The sequence below is a fragment of the Seriola dumerili genome, unplaced genomic scaffold (genome assembly GCF_002260705.1).
Source record: "Seriola dumerili isolate Sdu_G_001 unplaced genomic scaffold, Sdu_1.0 BDQW01000068.1, whole genome shotgun sequence".
NCBI lineage: Eukaryota > Metazoa > Chordata > Actinopteri > Carangiformes > Carangidae > Seriola > Seriola dumerili.
In genome coordinates, this window is record NW_019174323.1 from 17,306,240 (window position 1) to 17,323,886 (window position 17,647).

General features: G+C 42.4%; 1 protein-coding gene across 2 annotated transcripts in view; it reads left to right on the forward strand.

The window, feature by feature from the left end:
* LOC111220443 (growth arrest-specific protein 7-like) overlaps window positions 1-17,647 on the forward strand; it is a 64,208-nt gene that overhangs the window by 36,996 nt on the left and 9,565 nt on the right. For both annotated transcript variants that reach the window (XM_022743532.1, XM_022743533.1), the window contains 6 exons: window positions 4,485-4,600; window positions 4,816-4,890; window positions 9,116-9,194; window positions 11,760-11,888; window positions 12,543-12,666; window positions 15,766-15,845. In XM_022743532.1, coding sequence (XP_022599253.1) covers window positions 4,485-4,600; window positions 4,816-4,890; window positions 9,116-9,194; window positions 11,760-11,888; window positions 12,543-12,666; window positions 15,766-15,845 — 603 coding nt within the window. The remainder of the gene's footprint in view (window positions 1-4,484; window positions 4,601-4,815; window positions 4,891-9,115; window positions 9,195-11,759; window positions 11,889-12,542; window positions 12,667-15,765; window positions 15,846-17,647) is intronic.

The window sequence follows — 17,647 nt, forward strand, 5'->3', positions numbered from 1 at the left end:
CTCGCAGCACAATGACTGTGAAACGTCTGAGAGGTGGCACATGGAGGCCAGAGACTTAACCCTTCACAGCCAGAAACACCTTCTTCTCCTACTGCTGGAGTTCACAGAAAACTTACTCTGTCCAGTTTTATCTCTGAAGTTTGTTTCAGTACAAACTTCAGCTCTGCATCATATTTATAACATTTACAATTTGGTCCTGCGGGTTGTTGTCTGAACATCAGTCAAAGTGAAAACAGGAACATGTGCAGCAGCGTAATGACTTTTTCCCGTGATGCCGATTCCCCAGAATGCATCAAACATCGGGTGACTATTTAAAAAAAATGTCTTATTCCACTTCCATTTATTTAAACAAGGAAAGTTTACAAACAATCAGACAAATCAGTTCTTAAATAAAACGGATCTAACAAAAATTCAACAAAAAAGAAGAAAAATAATTTAAATAAATGAAAAATTAAATAAAAAAAATAAAAAATTAGAAAATATCTCTAATATATAATATGATAGTGACAGACAACGTATTTCAGAATAGATAGTAACTGCTGACATGGACTCAAAGAAACGTTTCAATTAGAGACAAGTTTACATGATTTAAGAATATTCACCTCATGGATATGACATTTCCCCAACTCACTGACTTCACTGCAGTGTTATTCTTACCTGTTTTACGTCACCCAAAAGCATGATGGGGAAATTGTTGTATCTATGAACTGATTCTGGGATTTTTGGGTTAATATATATTAATTTATTTTTATCCTGTGTTGAAACGTGTTCACGTAGAAAACAGAGAAGTTCTGACTTTGAAAAGTCACTTGTCAGTCTGTGCTGGGTTTTCGGATCAGGACCTCTCCACGCTGCGTCGGCAGCAGGTGTCACAGCTGTGGAAACTGAAAATTATTCCAGCACTTTACACGGCTGACTGATGATACGAGGCGAAGTGGGTTGCTGATTGGATGACTGAGACCTTGAGGAGGAGACAGACAGACGGGAAGAAAAGAAGAAGAAGAAGTAAACATCTCTGTCAGAGGTCGTCTCTGTTTGAGTTTCCTGCTCTCGCACAGTGAATCATCAGATGAAAATCCCTCAGACTCCTGTGGACAAAAAACACACTCGGGGCTCTTTTCATCTCTGAACGTGACTCCATGTTTATCTCTATACGAGCTGCGCCGCCCGCCGAGAACCAGCGTCGGCTTTAATAAGATCCAACAGACGGAGCAGCAGGACAATACGTTACACAGAGAGCCGCCGCTTCTGCTGCTCGTTTGGACACCGTCCCTTCCCCCCTCCCCGCAGGGTAAGTTGCGTATAAGCGTACCAGGTGTGGGGCTGACGCACTGTAGACAAGGTGACACCCGCGTGTGGAGAAGAGGGAAAAGCTGGAAACCAGAGTCTTTATGAACACGGCAGCTGGGAGCTCTGAGGTGTAACAAAACGTTCACGTAAAGAACCGGTTTTTTACCGTCGGTTTACTGGCGTAATCTGTTATCTCTCTGACAAAAGATATGTACACGCAGATTCTTACAGCGTCACAGCTGCACATCGTGAAACTTGGGTCGATCACAGAAAACTTCCTGTTTTAAGTTGAAATAGGAAGAAAATCCTAAACGCTGGCTGTTGACCCCCCCCTCGCAGCACAAAGTGACTGTGAAACGTCTGAGAGGTGGCACATGGAGGCCAGAGATTTAACCCTTCACAGCCAGAAACACCTCTTCTCTCCTACTGCTGGAGTTCACAGAAAACTTACTCTGTCCAGTTTTATCTCTGAAGTTTGTTCAGTACAACTTCAGCTCCTGCATCATATTTATAACATTTACATTTGGTCCTGCGGGTTGTTGTCTGAACATCAGTCAAAGTGAAAACAGGAACATGTGGCAGCAGCTAATGACTTTTTCCCGTGATGCCGATTCCCCAGAATGCATCAAACATCGGGTGACTATTTAAAAAAAAATGTCTTATTCCACTTCCATTTATTTAAACAGGAAAGTTTACAAACAATCAGACAAATCAGTTCTTAAATAAAGGATCAAAAAAATTCAACAAAAAAGAAGAAAAATAATTTAAAATAAATGAAAATTAAATAAAAAAAATAAAAACATAAAAATATCTCTAATATATAATATAAGTGACAGACAAGTATTTCAGAATAGATAGTAACTGCTGACATGGACTCAAAGAAACGTTTCAATTAGAGACAATTTACATGATTTAAGAAATTTCACCTCATGGATATGACATTTCCCCAACTCACTGACTTCACTGCAGTGTTATTCTTACTGTTTACGTCACCCAAAAGCATGATGGGAAATTGTTGTATCTATGAACTGATTCTGGGATTTTTTGGTTAATATAATATTAATATTTTTATCCTGTGTTGAAAACGTGTTCACGTAGAAACAGAGAAGTTCTGACTTTGAAAAGTCACTTGTCAGTCTGTGCTGGGTTTTCGGATCAGGACCTCTCCACGCTGCGTCGGCAGCAGGTGTCACAGCTGTGGAAACTGAAAATTATTCCAGCACTTTACACGGCGACTGATGATACCGAGGGAAGGGTTGCTGATTGGATGACTGAGACCTTGAGGGAGGAGACAGAGCAGAGGGAAGAAGAAGAAGAAGAAGTAACATCTCTGTCAGACGGTCGTTCTCTGTTGAGTTTCCTGCTCTCCACAGTGAATCATCAGATGAAAATCCCTCAGACTCCATGTGGACAAAAACAACACCGGGCTCTTTTCATCTCTGAACGTGACTCCATGTTTATCTCATACGAGCTGCGCCGCCCGCCGAGAACCAGCGTCGGCTTTAATAAGATCCAACAGACGGAGCAGCAGGACAATACGTTACACAGAGAGCCGCCTGCTTCTGCTGCTCTGTTTGGACACCTCCCTTCCCCCCTCCCCCGCAGGGTAATCTGTACCAGGTGTGGGGCTGACGCACTGTAGAGGTGACACCGCGGTGGAGAGAGGGAAAGCTGGAACCAGAGTCTTTATGAACACGTGCAGCTGGGAGCTCTGAGGTTTAAAAACGTTCACGTAAAGAACCGGTTTTTACCGTCGGTTTACTGCGGTAATCTGTTCTCTCGTGAACAAAGATATGTACACGCAGATTCTACAGCGTCACAGCTGCACATCGTAAACTTGGGGTCGAGTCACAGAAACTTCCTGTTTTAAGTTGAAATAGGAAGAAAATCCTAAACGCTGGAGTTGATGTGCAGACCGGAGGTGGATGGTGTCGCTCTGAACTGACAGCAGGAGAGAGGAGAACAGATTTTAAAGTTTGATACAGAATAAAAGCAATAAAAAACATTCACACACACACACCCATTTACACACAGAACAATAAATGACCAAGTAATAAACAAAAACAATAAAAAACAAGACAATAATAACAGGAACTGAGGAAACACTGAAGACTGGAAAGCAAAGATAACGATAGAGTGATAAAGATGAAATAATAAAATACTAAAACAGGACGTGTATTAAAGTGAGTCACACCAGAAATAAAAGGGAGGATATTAAAAATCAAATAAAAAATGAAAACAAAATAGTAAAGATAAGATAATAAAATGCTAAAAGAGAGGAGATGTTTGAAAGGCAAAACTATCCCGAAAATAATCATAGAATAAAGGGACATACCAGTGAACCAGCTTAAAATATATAAATAGAATTATGAATGAATGAGGCATAAAGCTTCATCTATCAGTTACCAAGCAACTGATGCTACTTCTCTCACCTCGTCTCACTGAGGTATTTTTGTAACTCATCAGATTTCTGATTGAAACGGTTAAAAAAACAAAAATCACAGAGTGTGCGTTCGTCAGCTGCAGCAGAGGCGCCTCACGTCCCCGGGTCGGCCTCCGCACAGCTGGCGGCGGCGGCGGCCTGGTGACATGTGGTCGGTTGGTTGTGTCAAAGCAATAAAAGAGCAGAGATATGGATGAAACACGGCGAGATAAGAGGCGGAAAAAGTGAAAGTCAGGACAGATGAACAGTTTCCCTGAAGTTAGCAGAGTTTATTTAAGATTTTAGGAAGTTAGAAAGTTCATTTACTTTATTTCATTAATTTTTTTCAGTGTTTTCATCATGTTTTTAATCTTCATTTTATGTCATTTTTCATGTGAACTACTCATGTGCATGTAATGTCTTTGTAAACTATTTGTTACCATGGTTACCAAACAGTTAAGACAGGAAGTGTCTTAGATACGGCCCCCTTTTTTTATCGTGAGCATCCTGGACTCTTCTGCCAACACCGGTCGACTCTGATCCTTATTAGAGTTTTCAATTATTATTAATAATATTATGCAAATTGATTGTTTATATCATAATCGTCCGATCGGAGGAGGACTGACTGACTGACTGACTGACTGACTGACTGATAAAGCCTCAGTAGATGCAGATCTGTGATGTTGCCTCTCTGCAGCAGCTGATGTGTTTGTGATTGGTCAAAGGTTTGATGTTCGGTGTTTGTCGTCGCTTCGCTGTGTTTATCTCACAGGCTGATAAGAAGGATCCCCAAGGCAACGGCTGCATCACAGGATTCGAGGTGTTGCTGCAGAAACAGCTGAAGGGGAAACAGATGCAGAAAGAGATGGCCGAGTTCATACGAGAGAGGTATCAGCTTCTTCATCAGCTCTCTCTGTTTTTCACACTTCATCCTCAGGTTACCATGAAAACTGTTTCAAAAACAAAAACCAGTTCCCCCTTTTTTTTTGCTTTTTTTTTTTTTTTTATGCCCATTCATGTACATCGCTGCGTTGCACAACATGGAAACAGTCAGAGTTGCACAAAAGGCTGTGTGGTAATGAAACTTTCTACTTCCTCCTCAGGATAAAGATAGAAGAGGAGTACGCCAAGAACCTCTCCAAGCTCTCCCAGATCCCTCTCGCAGGCCAGGAGGAGGGGTGAGTGAAAAATAACAATGACAAATAAAAGATGAAAACGACACGTCAACATGTTGAAAGCAGTTTTTCCATGTGCAGCTGCTGCGGAGATCCAGAGGCTGAGAGTGATGAGCTCCTTCCTCCACAGTATATTTTCTAAAAATAACAATAATAATAATAATGATGATGATGTGAGACTTTATTGGGCCTTTGAGGAAGTATTTCCTCCCAGGAAGGTCAAAGGTCAGGGTCAGTGACACACATGGAGCTGGTGGAAATTCAGTGTCAGATTTATAAAAAATGGAAAATATATTAATGTAAAAAAAATGAGAAATAATGAGACAGATGAGAGAGAGCAAATTAGAACTGAAACGACCAATTAATTAATCAGTTAATCAGATGACAAAGAAAATGTAAAGTAATGTTCCTGCAGAATATGATGTTGGAGCTCATGATGCGACGTTTCTTCCTCCTGTTCCTGCAAAAAATTAATCTGAAATAAATAAATAAATATTTATTAATCATAACAGTTGTCAGAGTGGAATAAAACCAGCAGCTGCTGCTTTTATTTAAAAGTGAGCTAACTGTGACCTCAGGGGACACGATGACAAATGCTAAAATGTTGTGCAACCGCAGAACAAATAGAGACAAGTCATGAAGTCAGCGAAGTCATTGGGCCCCTATAATAAGATAATAATAATGATAAGAATTTATTCGTACAACACTTTTAAGTAAAGGTAACAAAGAGTCACATCTAAAACATCCAAACAAATAAAAGTGAAATGTAAATGACATTAAAAGACGTCACACAATAAAATGTGTTTTAAAATCAACTCCAGAAACAAACAGGCAGCCAGTGTGGAGACTGTTGACTTAATGAATGATGCTACTTCTGTGTTAATTACTTTATATACAGAAAAAAACAACTTATTTCAGTAGAAACTAAAACAATTCAGGTCTTAAAACTAGATTATGACACAAACCGGAGGCGTGTGGGGCCCAGACCTCCAGGGGCCCCTGCCTAGTTGGTAGTCCAGCCCTGCTGTGCCAGGCTTCCCCCTCTCCACATGTATCCTTTGGCAGGTCTTGACGGAGGATGTGTTTGTTGTGTGTCCAGTCGTCCCTCCGGGGGGGGGGGGGCACGTGCTGTTAGCAGCTAATGCAGCATCATGTTATGCAGCCAGCCGCTGCTCGTAGCGGTGCTAACGTTAGCTTGATTTAGTGCCGGCTGAGCAGCGTTTCATAATATCGTCCCTGTTATTGCTCATGAAATCAGCTTTATAACATTTATAACAAGTGTTGCTTTGTCTTTTATCAGTTACACAGTCCAGCACTGAAGCCCTGAAGCCTGCTGAGTGTATCAGTATCAGTGGGATATCAGTGGGTCTGGGTCTGGGTCTGGCTCTGGGTCTGGAAGCCCCGTCAGTGATGCAGTGAAACAGTCCTCCTGTAAATCACTGGACGCTTTGATCCTGCAGGATGAAGGGGGGGAAGGGGGGGGGGGGGATTTGAGGAGACAGATATTTAGTTGAAAGGAAGAGGGGGGGTCCAGGGAAGTCCTGCAGGGAGAGAGTTAGCAGCCGAGGAGACGCAGGAACATGAAGCTGAGAGGGTTTGATCTCAGTTGTTCGTGCTGTTACATCAGAGTGTGGGCGAGTTACACCTCCAGTTTAAACAGTTTTAATTTAGGGTCAACTATAGACCTTTGCATGATGACCCCACCCCACCCCCCACCCCCCCTTTTTGGCTGGGCTCACCTGTACCCTTTGACCCCTCCCTCGCTGCAGAGCTGTAGGTGAACTTTTTTTTAACCTGGTATGACCTGTAGCCTTGGTGGCTAATGCTAGCTCATGTTAGCAGGTACTGTGTTGTGTGTGCGTCACATTACTGAATCAGCTCTCTGACTCTTTGTACTCTGTTGACTCTGTCTCTGTGTCTCCTCCTGCTCTGCAAACTTCTCTCTTCCTGCTTAAAGCCTGATAGACGTGGACTGTTTGCTTCAGTTATTTATTTATATTAAAAGTTTTTAAATCAGAGCAGAGAGTGGGCAGACTGATGAGCCTGTGTAAGCAGGGTTTAGCCTGGCTTACCCTCCCCTGCATGTTTACATGTATATAAGATAACCCCTCTTCGTATTAGCATGCTAATGGAGGCTGCAGTGGGATGTGATTGTCCTATATAGAATCCAGATTATGCCAGCCGGGTAACTCTGCCCACACCCAGAACAGCGCAGCACAATACGTCCATTATTCTCTCCGTCAGGCCGCTCTGTTGTCACTCCGGACAATCGCTGTTTTGTTGGTCAGTTCCTACCGTCCGACCGGTCGCAGCCCAGAACCAGGCCACCATTTATTCCTGAATTTACCATTTGTCTGGCGGAGCTGTGACTGCAGGGCATGTGACCGCTCTCTGCGCTGCCACCAGTCGTGCTCTGTGTCAGCTCTGTTGGGTGGAGGGAGATTCATTTTCCCTTAGATACAGTGTGTTGTTGGTGAGTGATTGTCTGTCACTGGGGACTGTGCGGCTGCAGGGACATGAGTGTATCATTTATTGAGAATGAAGAACATCTGCAGCGTGGAATCATGGGAGATATGAGCAGAAGTTAATGTTCCTCTGGTTCCTCTTTTGTTTTTAATGGACAGAACAAACTGCAGCTGAATGAGCTCAGTCTCTTACCCACATTAAAGAGTCCACTCCTGATTCCCTGTCGAAACAACATGTTGGAGGCTCCGAGGCTGAAACATGAAGCTGCAGTTCCTCTAACGACCACTAGAGTCTGGCTCCAACAGCGAGTCAGTCCCCATAGACTCCCATGTTAAAATGTCCAACTTTACTGCAGAAATCAACATGTTTACAGCCTGGTACAAAAACAAGCTAATTTCCTCCTTCATGACACCTGTTTATATTTTATTAAGGACTGAAGTTCTGGAGGATTGAGGGCGTGGGGATTGTTGTCTGTCTACATGTGGCAGTAAAAACAAAGGTAGAGAAGACTTCTATCATGTAAACATGTAAACACTGCAATTTTCAATGTTAAACAGATGTTAAGGGAAGTTGTATGAGGAAGGAAATGCTTTAATCACATTGATCAGACCTCAATGATGCACGATGATCTGCAGAACACCTTGGATCGAGCGTCTGTAGGTGGCGCTGTTTCCCTCGTCCAGTCACAGCAGCTGTTTCAGCTCATGGAAACAACTTCTTCATTTCAACCAAACCACTTTGGTTCAAACGTCACCATCACCTCACTGAGAAAATCTGATTTAGAGACGAAATATCATTAGCAGATACGAGAATATTAAAATATATATGCATATATTTGTTTACACGTTATTTCAACAGTTTTAAAGCGGACTGTGATTAAACATGCACCGAACTAAAGTACAGCCCGACCTGCTCAGACGGGACAGATGATTTAGGCTGATTCAACTGTAAAACTCTCTGTCTGGGTTTCAGTAGGAACCATTAACAGAACGTGATCGTCGAGTGTCGGCCGTGAATTATTCTGGATGTTATTTTAAAAAAAAGCTGAGAATCATTTAGACCCTCTCTTGTTGCCGTAGAGCTGCAGGTGCCAGACTTACTGCTCTGACCGCGTTGGGAATGTGTTGGATGTCGGTCCGAGGGAATTCCACACATGTCTTTGTTCGGAGCGAGGCTTTGAAGCGACCCGCTTACCCATAAAAACCGCTCAGTCCTGGACCGAGACTCTCTGGTCAGCCTGAGGAAACATGAGGAGACTTTCTCCCGTAGTCACCGCCTCCTCTGAACCCAAACAAAACGTCCGGCCTGTTGTTGTTGTTACGTAACGCTCATCGGGTAACTTCATTTAAACGCTTATCTTCGAGACAGTATGAGTCTTCTCAGTGTCACAGCCCCCCCCCCAGCTGAACTCGGAGGTGAACTCAGAGCTGAGCAGTATCTCCTGTCCCATACATCCTAATCATCTGCTGCGGAGCTCAGCCCGGCTCTCCAGATTTACTGGTTCATGTGAATCTGTGAACTTTTGCTCTGACTCTGGAGCTGAACCCCAGCTGGGTGTGTGTATGTGTGTGTGTGTGTGTGTGTGTGTGTCTGTGTGTGATAGGAGTCACCCTGCCCCCTCTCCAGCTCTGTCTCACCCCCTCCTCCCTCACCCTCTCTGCCCTCCCCTCCGTGTCCTCATGTAAAAGTGTGTGTGTGGTCCTCTCTCTGGTGTAAGATGTTAAACACACACTCTCTCTCCCTCCGTCTTATCTGTTCTCAGGACTCTGGGGGAGGCCTGGGCCCAGCTGAAGAAGAGTCTGGCAGACGAAGCTGAAGTTCACCTGAAGTTCTCCTCAAAGGTATTCAACATATTTCACTTCGTATCTGAATTAGCTGCAACTTCCTCGACGCCTGTGAGGAACTGAGTCAGAGGTGGATTTTAAAATAAAAAAGGAGAAAGAATTCATTCACAAAAACAAGCAGGGAAGTTCTGGGCCCATGAAAGAGGTGAAATGAACTAAACTCAGGCTGTGACAACAAGGAAACTGAATATTTTTTATCGCAACAAACACACGATATTGTCATTGCAACATGCAATGAGAGAGAGAGAGAGAGAGAGAGAGAGGTTGTCGTGCAGCAAAGGGCCACAGACTCGAACCTGTGCCGCTGCAGTAAGGACGAAGCCTAAGTGGTACGCGTTCGACCAGGCTGTGACATCACTCTATCGTCCCGTCACCGACCTGTGACCTTATGAACACTCTTTGTTATTGTGACGTTGTCTGAATACAGTGATGTCACAGCCGCTAGAAACAACAGCCGAACCTGTAAAAAGTAAGACCGAAGAAAATGATAAAGGAGAAGGATCCTGTCCTCCATGCTGAGCGCGGGCTGCAGCCTGCGGAGTGAGTCTCAGTGAAGACAGCCTGCCTACAGATGTAATTACCTACAGTAAAGAGCTTGCTGATGGATCTGTGGTCTGAAGCACAAACACACGACACTGAGGCTTTGAGTCATCGACTATCGGCCGCCATCTTAATGGGAAACGCTGGAGGTTGGATCCTGGTGTGTGTACCACTCATACGGAATGTGCTGAATATAAATGAGTATAAATCATGAAATCATGAAGCGTTGAGTTGTTCTTTCCCCCGTTCCTGCCTTTTTAGAGGAGCGCTGCTCGTTCAGTGACTCTGTGTGGGGAGGGAAGAGGAAACGCAGAGGGCAGGATCACAGCTGGACCGATGGAGGAAATGGAGTCAGTGATGTGATCCTCCAGAGATGCACAGATGTGCAGCTCGGCTCCAGGTTTTTTGGAGGAGTAGGAAGGATTGGAGTGGAAATGAACTTTGAATGATGGTTTCCAATATGGCTGCAGGAGGGAGCTGTAGATCTGATACGTCACTGACAGCTGGCCCAGAATAACCCCAGTGCTTTCAGGATCAGATAACCAATAACAAGCTGCTCTAACTAACCCTAACAATAATATTACATCAATAAGTTTTCATACTGTGTTGACATCTAATGTTGTTGTGGTTGTTTGGCTCCATAACATCAAACATTACTCATCAGAACCAGCAGCACGAGAGGATGGTGACATCATCCGCTGAAGGGACTGGAGCTAATTCTGGTTTTTATACGGTGGCCCTGAGAGCTCAAACACACGCAAATATACACGAACAAATTCAGAAATCAATCGACACATGAGCTGCAGATATTTACAGAAAAACCTCACGAATTTCACATGTGCAAAATTTAAATGAAAATATGTTAAAATCACACGTGAAATGTGTGGAACACGTGCGCCGGCACATGGGAGACATGCGGTTTTGGAACATTTTGATGGCGTCATGTGTGAATTCCCATGTGAAAGCTTCAGGGATTTTCATGTGAGACCCACGAACACAGTTTGTTGTTGTTGCGGTGAAAGTTTGAAAATTTGCAGTATTTGTGTTACATGCTACAACGTGTGGTAACATGTTTTGCACATGTGATCAAATGTAGGAAACCCATGTTTTTGACATGTGGACACATAATAACAATAATAATAATAATAATATAATAACTTTATTTACAGAGCACCTTTTAAAAACAGTTTACAAAGTCAGTCTCAAAAGCAATGAAAGTCAAAGTCAGAGCAGAAGTAAGTTAGAGAGGGAGGGCGAACAATGTGCATCAATATAAGTGAGGACAATTATAGGGAGCACACACACACACACACACACACACACACACACACACACACAATAAAAGCAATAAAAGGGCGAAATGGAGACGATAAAAAGATAAAAACAATAAAAAGACGACATCACATAAAAGCAAGTCTATAAAGATGAGTTTTAAGAATGAAATGCAAATATCTTAAGAATACAAAGTGAAGACCCGACTGGGAAACACTCGTATCGATGTATTAAAACACCACTGAACTTCAAAAGTCACAAAACATTTTTACTGTCCCCTGGAAACACTTCTGTTGTGTTCTCACATTGATGAAGATGTTTTCTGAATGACTTGTGTTTGAGCCTTCAGGGCCTCCGTAGTTTCAGGCCAGTTAGAAATTTAAACTTGCTGCTGCTTGAGCTGCACTTTATATCCATGAAACAGTTTCTGCATCTGGAGTCCTGTTGAAGTCAGACCTTCAAGCTGCTGATTAATTCTTCCCCAAAGTTGCGCATGTTTTTGGACAGTGAACACAACACGTCATCAGGATCAAGTTTCCTCTCCGTCCCACAGCTCGCTGGTGCGGAGGACTTCAGTAAAACTGACTTAAAACGACTTTTCTTCCTCTTCTACATTTGTCCTGTTGCAAACTTCCTGTCCTCGCATGACACCGTGCAGCTGAACGTGACGAGCCGAGGAGCCAGACTCGGCTCTGACCCACTTCATCTCAACATGAGTATGAGTATCTGTCAACTGTGGGTTGTTTGCAGCTCCAGAGTGAAGTGGAGAAGCCTCTGCTCAGCTTCAGGGAGAACTTCAAGAAGGACATGAAGAGGTTCGACCATCACATCGCCGACCTGAGGAAGCAGCTGGTCGGTCGCTACGCAGCGGTGGAGAAGGTACGAACACAAAAACACAGACACAACAACGCTAATGTCTAATGTAACACAGTTGTGTCCTGGTGTTTGGCAGCAGCAGCAGAAATTCAGGAATCATCTCGCCGCTGATTAAAATTCCTCTTCTCCTCCATCAGCAGACGGCTGCTTCCCGTTTCCTGTGTCCGTTTTGTAAATGTACAATGAGAAGCAGTTGGCTGAAGCCTGAAATCTGTCTCCCATCATCTGTCGTCTGAGAACAGACAACACACACACACACACACACACACACACACACACACACACTCCTCTCTCTGATAAACCCATCTGATGGAGAACTGAGCTTTTAAAGCTGCTCAGGAAACAAAACGGCGGCCATGTTGGTTTTTATGAAGCAGCTTTAACGCAAGCTGATGAATGAGCAGAGAGCGCAGCATCAGACTGCGGCATCACTGTGATGAATGGAAACAGACTGGAACATTATAATAACTTTCATCACTTTAATTATAACGTCTGTTTCCAGAAAACTGCACAAAAGAAAGAAAATTTAAGAGCAGATGATTTAGTAAAAGTGGTGGTTTTTTTTAAACAGGGTGTTGTCTGTAGTTTTCTGTGCAGCTCCTCATCATCATCATCATCATCATCATCATCATCAGCTCGTCTCTTTGTCTTCATCAGGCTCGGAAAGCTCTGGCGGACCGACAGAAGGAGCTGGAGCTGAAGACTCAGCAGCTCGAGATTAAACTCAGCAACAAGATTGAGGAAGACATCAAGAAGGCCCGCAGGAAATCCACACAAGCAGGTGAGAGTCAGAGGTCAAGGGTCGCACTGCAGGTCACCGTGGGGTCACAGGCTTAATCAGGTCTGTGTTGTTTTAAACTGGAGGGAGAGTTGGTCGGTGTGTTTGTGTCGGAAGCTCCTACGTGGACGTGGCTGTAAAAACAGTGATAGTTGATTGTCCTGCGATTCTCACCTGCTCAGACCTGAACAGGTCTCAGCAGTGGTTTGTGTCAGCGCTGTCCTCAGGTCAGATCCACTGACAGCAGAGCTCTGACAGTTGGATCAGGATCTGGATCAGGATCGGCGGAGAGTCCAGATGCTGAGTGTGTTTGTCTTTTTAGTCTTGAGCTTCATCAGCATTTCCGACTGTGAGGTGAGGGAGGAAATTCACACCAGACTGACAGAGAGGTGGGGGCGTGGACTAAACTACACACACACACACACACACACACACACACACACACACACACACACACACATGCACACGCTGGACATGGAAATTAAAAATATGACCGTAAAAACAAATCCATCCCACAGAGTCTCTTCATCTCTCACAGAGATTATTAGCATTAATTGACTAAGACGATTTGACTAATTCCAGCGTTGAGCTGCTTATTTCCACATGAAATGACACTCGCAAAGTTCAACTGGAGACAAGAGCAACTGTTTTCAGGTTTTTAGTTTTTGTATTTTCATGGGTTTTATCCTTTAAACTCACATTTACCTTTTTATTTAGTTGACACAACAAATTTCCACCGAACTGCTCAGTCAGAGCAAATTATAGAAACTAACATGAACACAGAGTGAATGACAGATGATGGAGTGTAATTGAAATTGACGATGATCAGCTACATGTTGCTGCAGCTGCTGATAAGAACAGTGAAAACACACGAGAGGAAGAGGAGGAAGAGGAGGAAGAGGAAGGTGGAGAAGCAGCAGCATCATCAGTGAGCGATCGGTTTGTGAAAGGTTAACGACCTGAAGAAAGTGACTGAGAGTAAACAGATGTGCACTCTCTGCTGTAGTGTGATGTCATGACTCAACCAGGCACAGCCACACACACACACACACACACACACTCCCACACACACACACACACACACACACACACACACACTCAAACACACACACACACACACACACACACACACACACTCGGTGCTGCTTATGCAACCAGGGAGAAAAACAGCAGCAGTTGTTGATGGAGCTGGTGGCGTCCGGCTGCCAGCGACGGTGACTGCAGTGTGAGCGGAGCAGAGAGGAGACTGATGCCAAAACAACTAAAGCTCAGCATCTGTCTGCTCATAACAAAGACTCATTATCTCTGCGGCGGATTACACACGGCGTCGGCTCATTCCAGGGATTTCCTCATGTTTTCACGTCCACCACCTGAGGATGCGGTCACCTTTTCACGGAGCTCATCACTCCTGCTGTTCGCGAGTCTGACGTGAGGCTCGTCTGCGGCACGAAACGGCAGCATTTCACTCAGTTTCTATTTATAAAGTCATTCTCTTAGTCGACCTGAAGCTGACCCTGTTTACTGTAAACTGTCCTGCAGCAGCAAATACATAATCCACAGAGAAAATCAAATAGATCTGTTCGTGAGTCATTATAAACTTATACTGTCCGGCCAAACATCGTCCTAACCCACAAAACTTCTGTTTCAATTCTGGAGGAGACAATCAAAGTTTCCAAAGATACAAGAGATGTAGAACATTTCCCCCTGATGGAAAGCCGCATGGAGTTTGAACCCAGTATACACCAAATAAATTCTGTGAAGAGTTGGAATAAGCTGATACAGTAAATACTGTTTATAGTGTCAGACAAAGTGGAATAACATGTTGGTGTTACTTAAAGCTGCTCTAATCAATACTTTTGTATGGACCGCAACAGCAGGGCCCTATAATCACAAATGTAGCTGACCGACTGACTGGTCAGTCGAAAGCCATGTGACTGAGTTTATATGAATTGGTACAAACAGTTTCTATCGGGGGGAGTGTACGGCTGCAGTGTTGCCGACATTGCACATTTGAAGCGAACCAAAGGGAGACCTCCTCCCTCCTCGAGAGGGGCACTTCAAGTCCACGTTGCAGGTCGTTTAAAGCACAGACAGGAGGAGAGAGCTGTTTACAGCTATATTCTAGGTTTTAACCTCGTCCTGTTACATTAACAATCAATCAAATGATTATATGTAATATGAAAGGTGTCGTTTGTAGTGATGAACCAACAGAGATTTAGCTCAACTCAGAGAGAATATTGGACTTTGAACATCTCCAAGTGAATGCTAATGCTAACATGTTCACTATATAATCTTTATAATGTGATAATATGTAAATGATCAAAGAAAAGTAAAAAAACTTCATCTTTATGGGTTAAATACTGAAGGTATTTAGCCTGATAATCACTCGGCCTGACATGACGCACTGATGTCAGCTGATTTGTGTTTGCAGAGTTGGTTATTGTCTTTGGTTTTGGCCCAACCAAACAGTCAGCACAGCAGCTGTAGTAGCAGTTGCTAGGTTTAGTTAGCTTCATGTTTTTGGGATTATTGACTAAATATGTTTGTAAGGCAAACATATTTAGTCAACCTGCACAGCTGCATCCTCCTCATTCACACTCGCCAGCGTTTTTCTGTCAGTATTTTTCATGGCTCTGTGATACTAGGCAGCCAGTTATGTCTGTACATAATCCCCCCTGTTTGAATCAGTAATAAGAAAATAAACTAAACCATCCTTCACTGGCTGTGAGATAATTAGCTGCCACGCAATTAAAAGCAGAATACAATATTAATATGAATATAAAATATCAGAAATACCTGCAGAAAAACAGAATGATCATTTCCTGTGTGATCTGATGTCACATGATCAGGTGGTGATCAGGTGGTAACGACATTCATGAAGACACAGATCAGACCTCTCTCATGGTTTCTGCCTGCGCTGTTTGTGATCAGCTGAGTGAGAACAAATAATAAAGTGTGTTGCAGTGATGCATCAGCTGTGAGGGAACAGTGGGGTCGTAGCACCCCCTAGTGGAGGCAGTGTGTGCTACATCTACAGTGTATCTGGACTGTCACCTTGTTTTTTTTTACCTGATCGCCTGATGATGTTATTGTTTGTGACAGGAGATGATCTGATGCGCTGCGTCGACCTTTATAACCAGTCTCAGTCCAAGTGGTTTGAGGAGATGGTCACAACAAGTCTGGTAAGAAATGATGTCTTTAATGACTGTCTTTAATTAATATACACATTATATAATAATCCTGCAGTGTTATTTTTTCATCATAACAGCATGTTTCAGTATTTTACTGTCGTTTCAGCTTTTCTTTTTTTTGTTTTTTTACAACCGCTTAGAAGTGAAAAATACGTCATGTAAATATTCAAATGGACGTGAATGATGTGTTATTGTGTTTGATATAGATGTTTATGTTTTATGAGCTAGCGTTAGATTTTGAGGCAATAACTGGGAGAGAAGCATTTTGCTGAATTAAGACAAAGTAATTGTAAAATGACAGACGACAGGTGAGTGTATTACAGGTACAGAGCATAAAACAGAACATAAGAAACTACAAGTGCCAAATGATAAACATAAAGAACTGAAATTGAAATAATGAACAAAAATGAATACAGGAAAAGGTAAACATGAAACGAAAGTAATATACAGTATTTATTATACAAGCTTGTGACTGGAAGGTCGCCGGTTCGATCCCCTGACTGGCAGGATTAAATCTGGGTGGGAAAAGTAAAAGAACAGCACTTATCCAAATCCACATCATCACCACTGTGGTGCCCTTGAGCAAGGCCCTTAACCCCCAGCTGCTCCAGGGTAGCTGCTCAGTGGGAAACAGGTGTGTAACTGTGTCAACATGATCAGGGTGTTCCTGTAAAAGAGAAGCTGCCTCCCACTGAAACTACCCCGAATAAATAAAGGTTAAAAAACTAATGAAAAGAATATAAAGACATATAAACTGTTTTTATTCAACCAGTCCCTCCAAGTCAGTTCAGAAGTATTATTGATTTCTGAAGTTCAAAATAATTCAAAGGATTCCTTGTGATAATTGTTTGTTTTGTTTTTTGTTTCTTTGCCCATTTGGGAAACTGATGTCCTTCTGTAATTATCCACAAACATAATTTTATTATAACAATATTTATAAGAGATGTGTGAGTTAGAAAGTGATATGAAACTTTTTATGCCTTCTTATACTATGACGTCTTCATGGATTACAACATTATGGCATATTTTATTGGGTAGCATGGTGGTACTAGGGTTAGAGCTGTTTCCTCCCAGTGAGAGGGTTGTGGGTTTGTTGTTTTTATGATATTTTTACGCCTCAATATGCTATGAAACTTTTATGACTTTTTCTGCCTTACTATACTATGATATTTTTATGACTTATTATACTATGAGATATTTATGACTTTTTACGCCTTACTATACTATGACTTTTTTATGACTTTTTACGCCTTACTATACTATGNTGAATTTTTTATGCCTTTTTCCCCCTTACAATTTTATGACTTTTTCTGCCTTACTATACTATGACATTTTTATGACTTTTTACGCCTTACTATACTATGACTTTTTTTTATGACTTTTTACGCCTTACTATATTATGACATTTTTATGCCTTACTATACTATGACATTTTTATGACTTCTTATACTATGACATTTTATGACTTTTTCTGCTTTACTATACTATGACTTTTTTATGACTTTTTATGCCTTACTATACTATGACTTTTTCTGCCTTACTATGCTATGACATTTTTATGACTTTTTACGCCTTACTATACTATGACATTTTTATGACTTTTTACGCCTTACTATACTATGACTTTTTTTGACTTTTTACGCCTTACTATACTATGACATTTTTATGACTTTTTACGCCTTACTATATTTTGACATTTTTACACCTTACTATACTATGACATTTTTATGACTTTTTACGCCTTACTATACTATGACTTTTTTATGACTTTTTACGCCTTACTATACTATGAC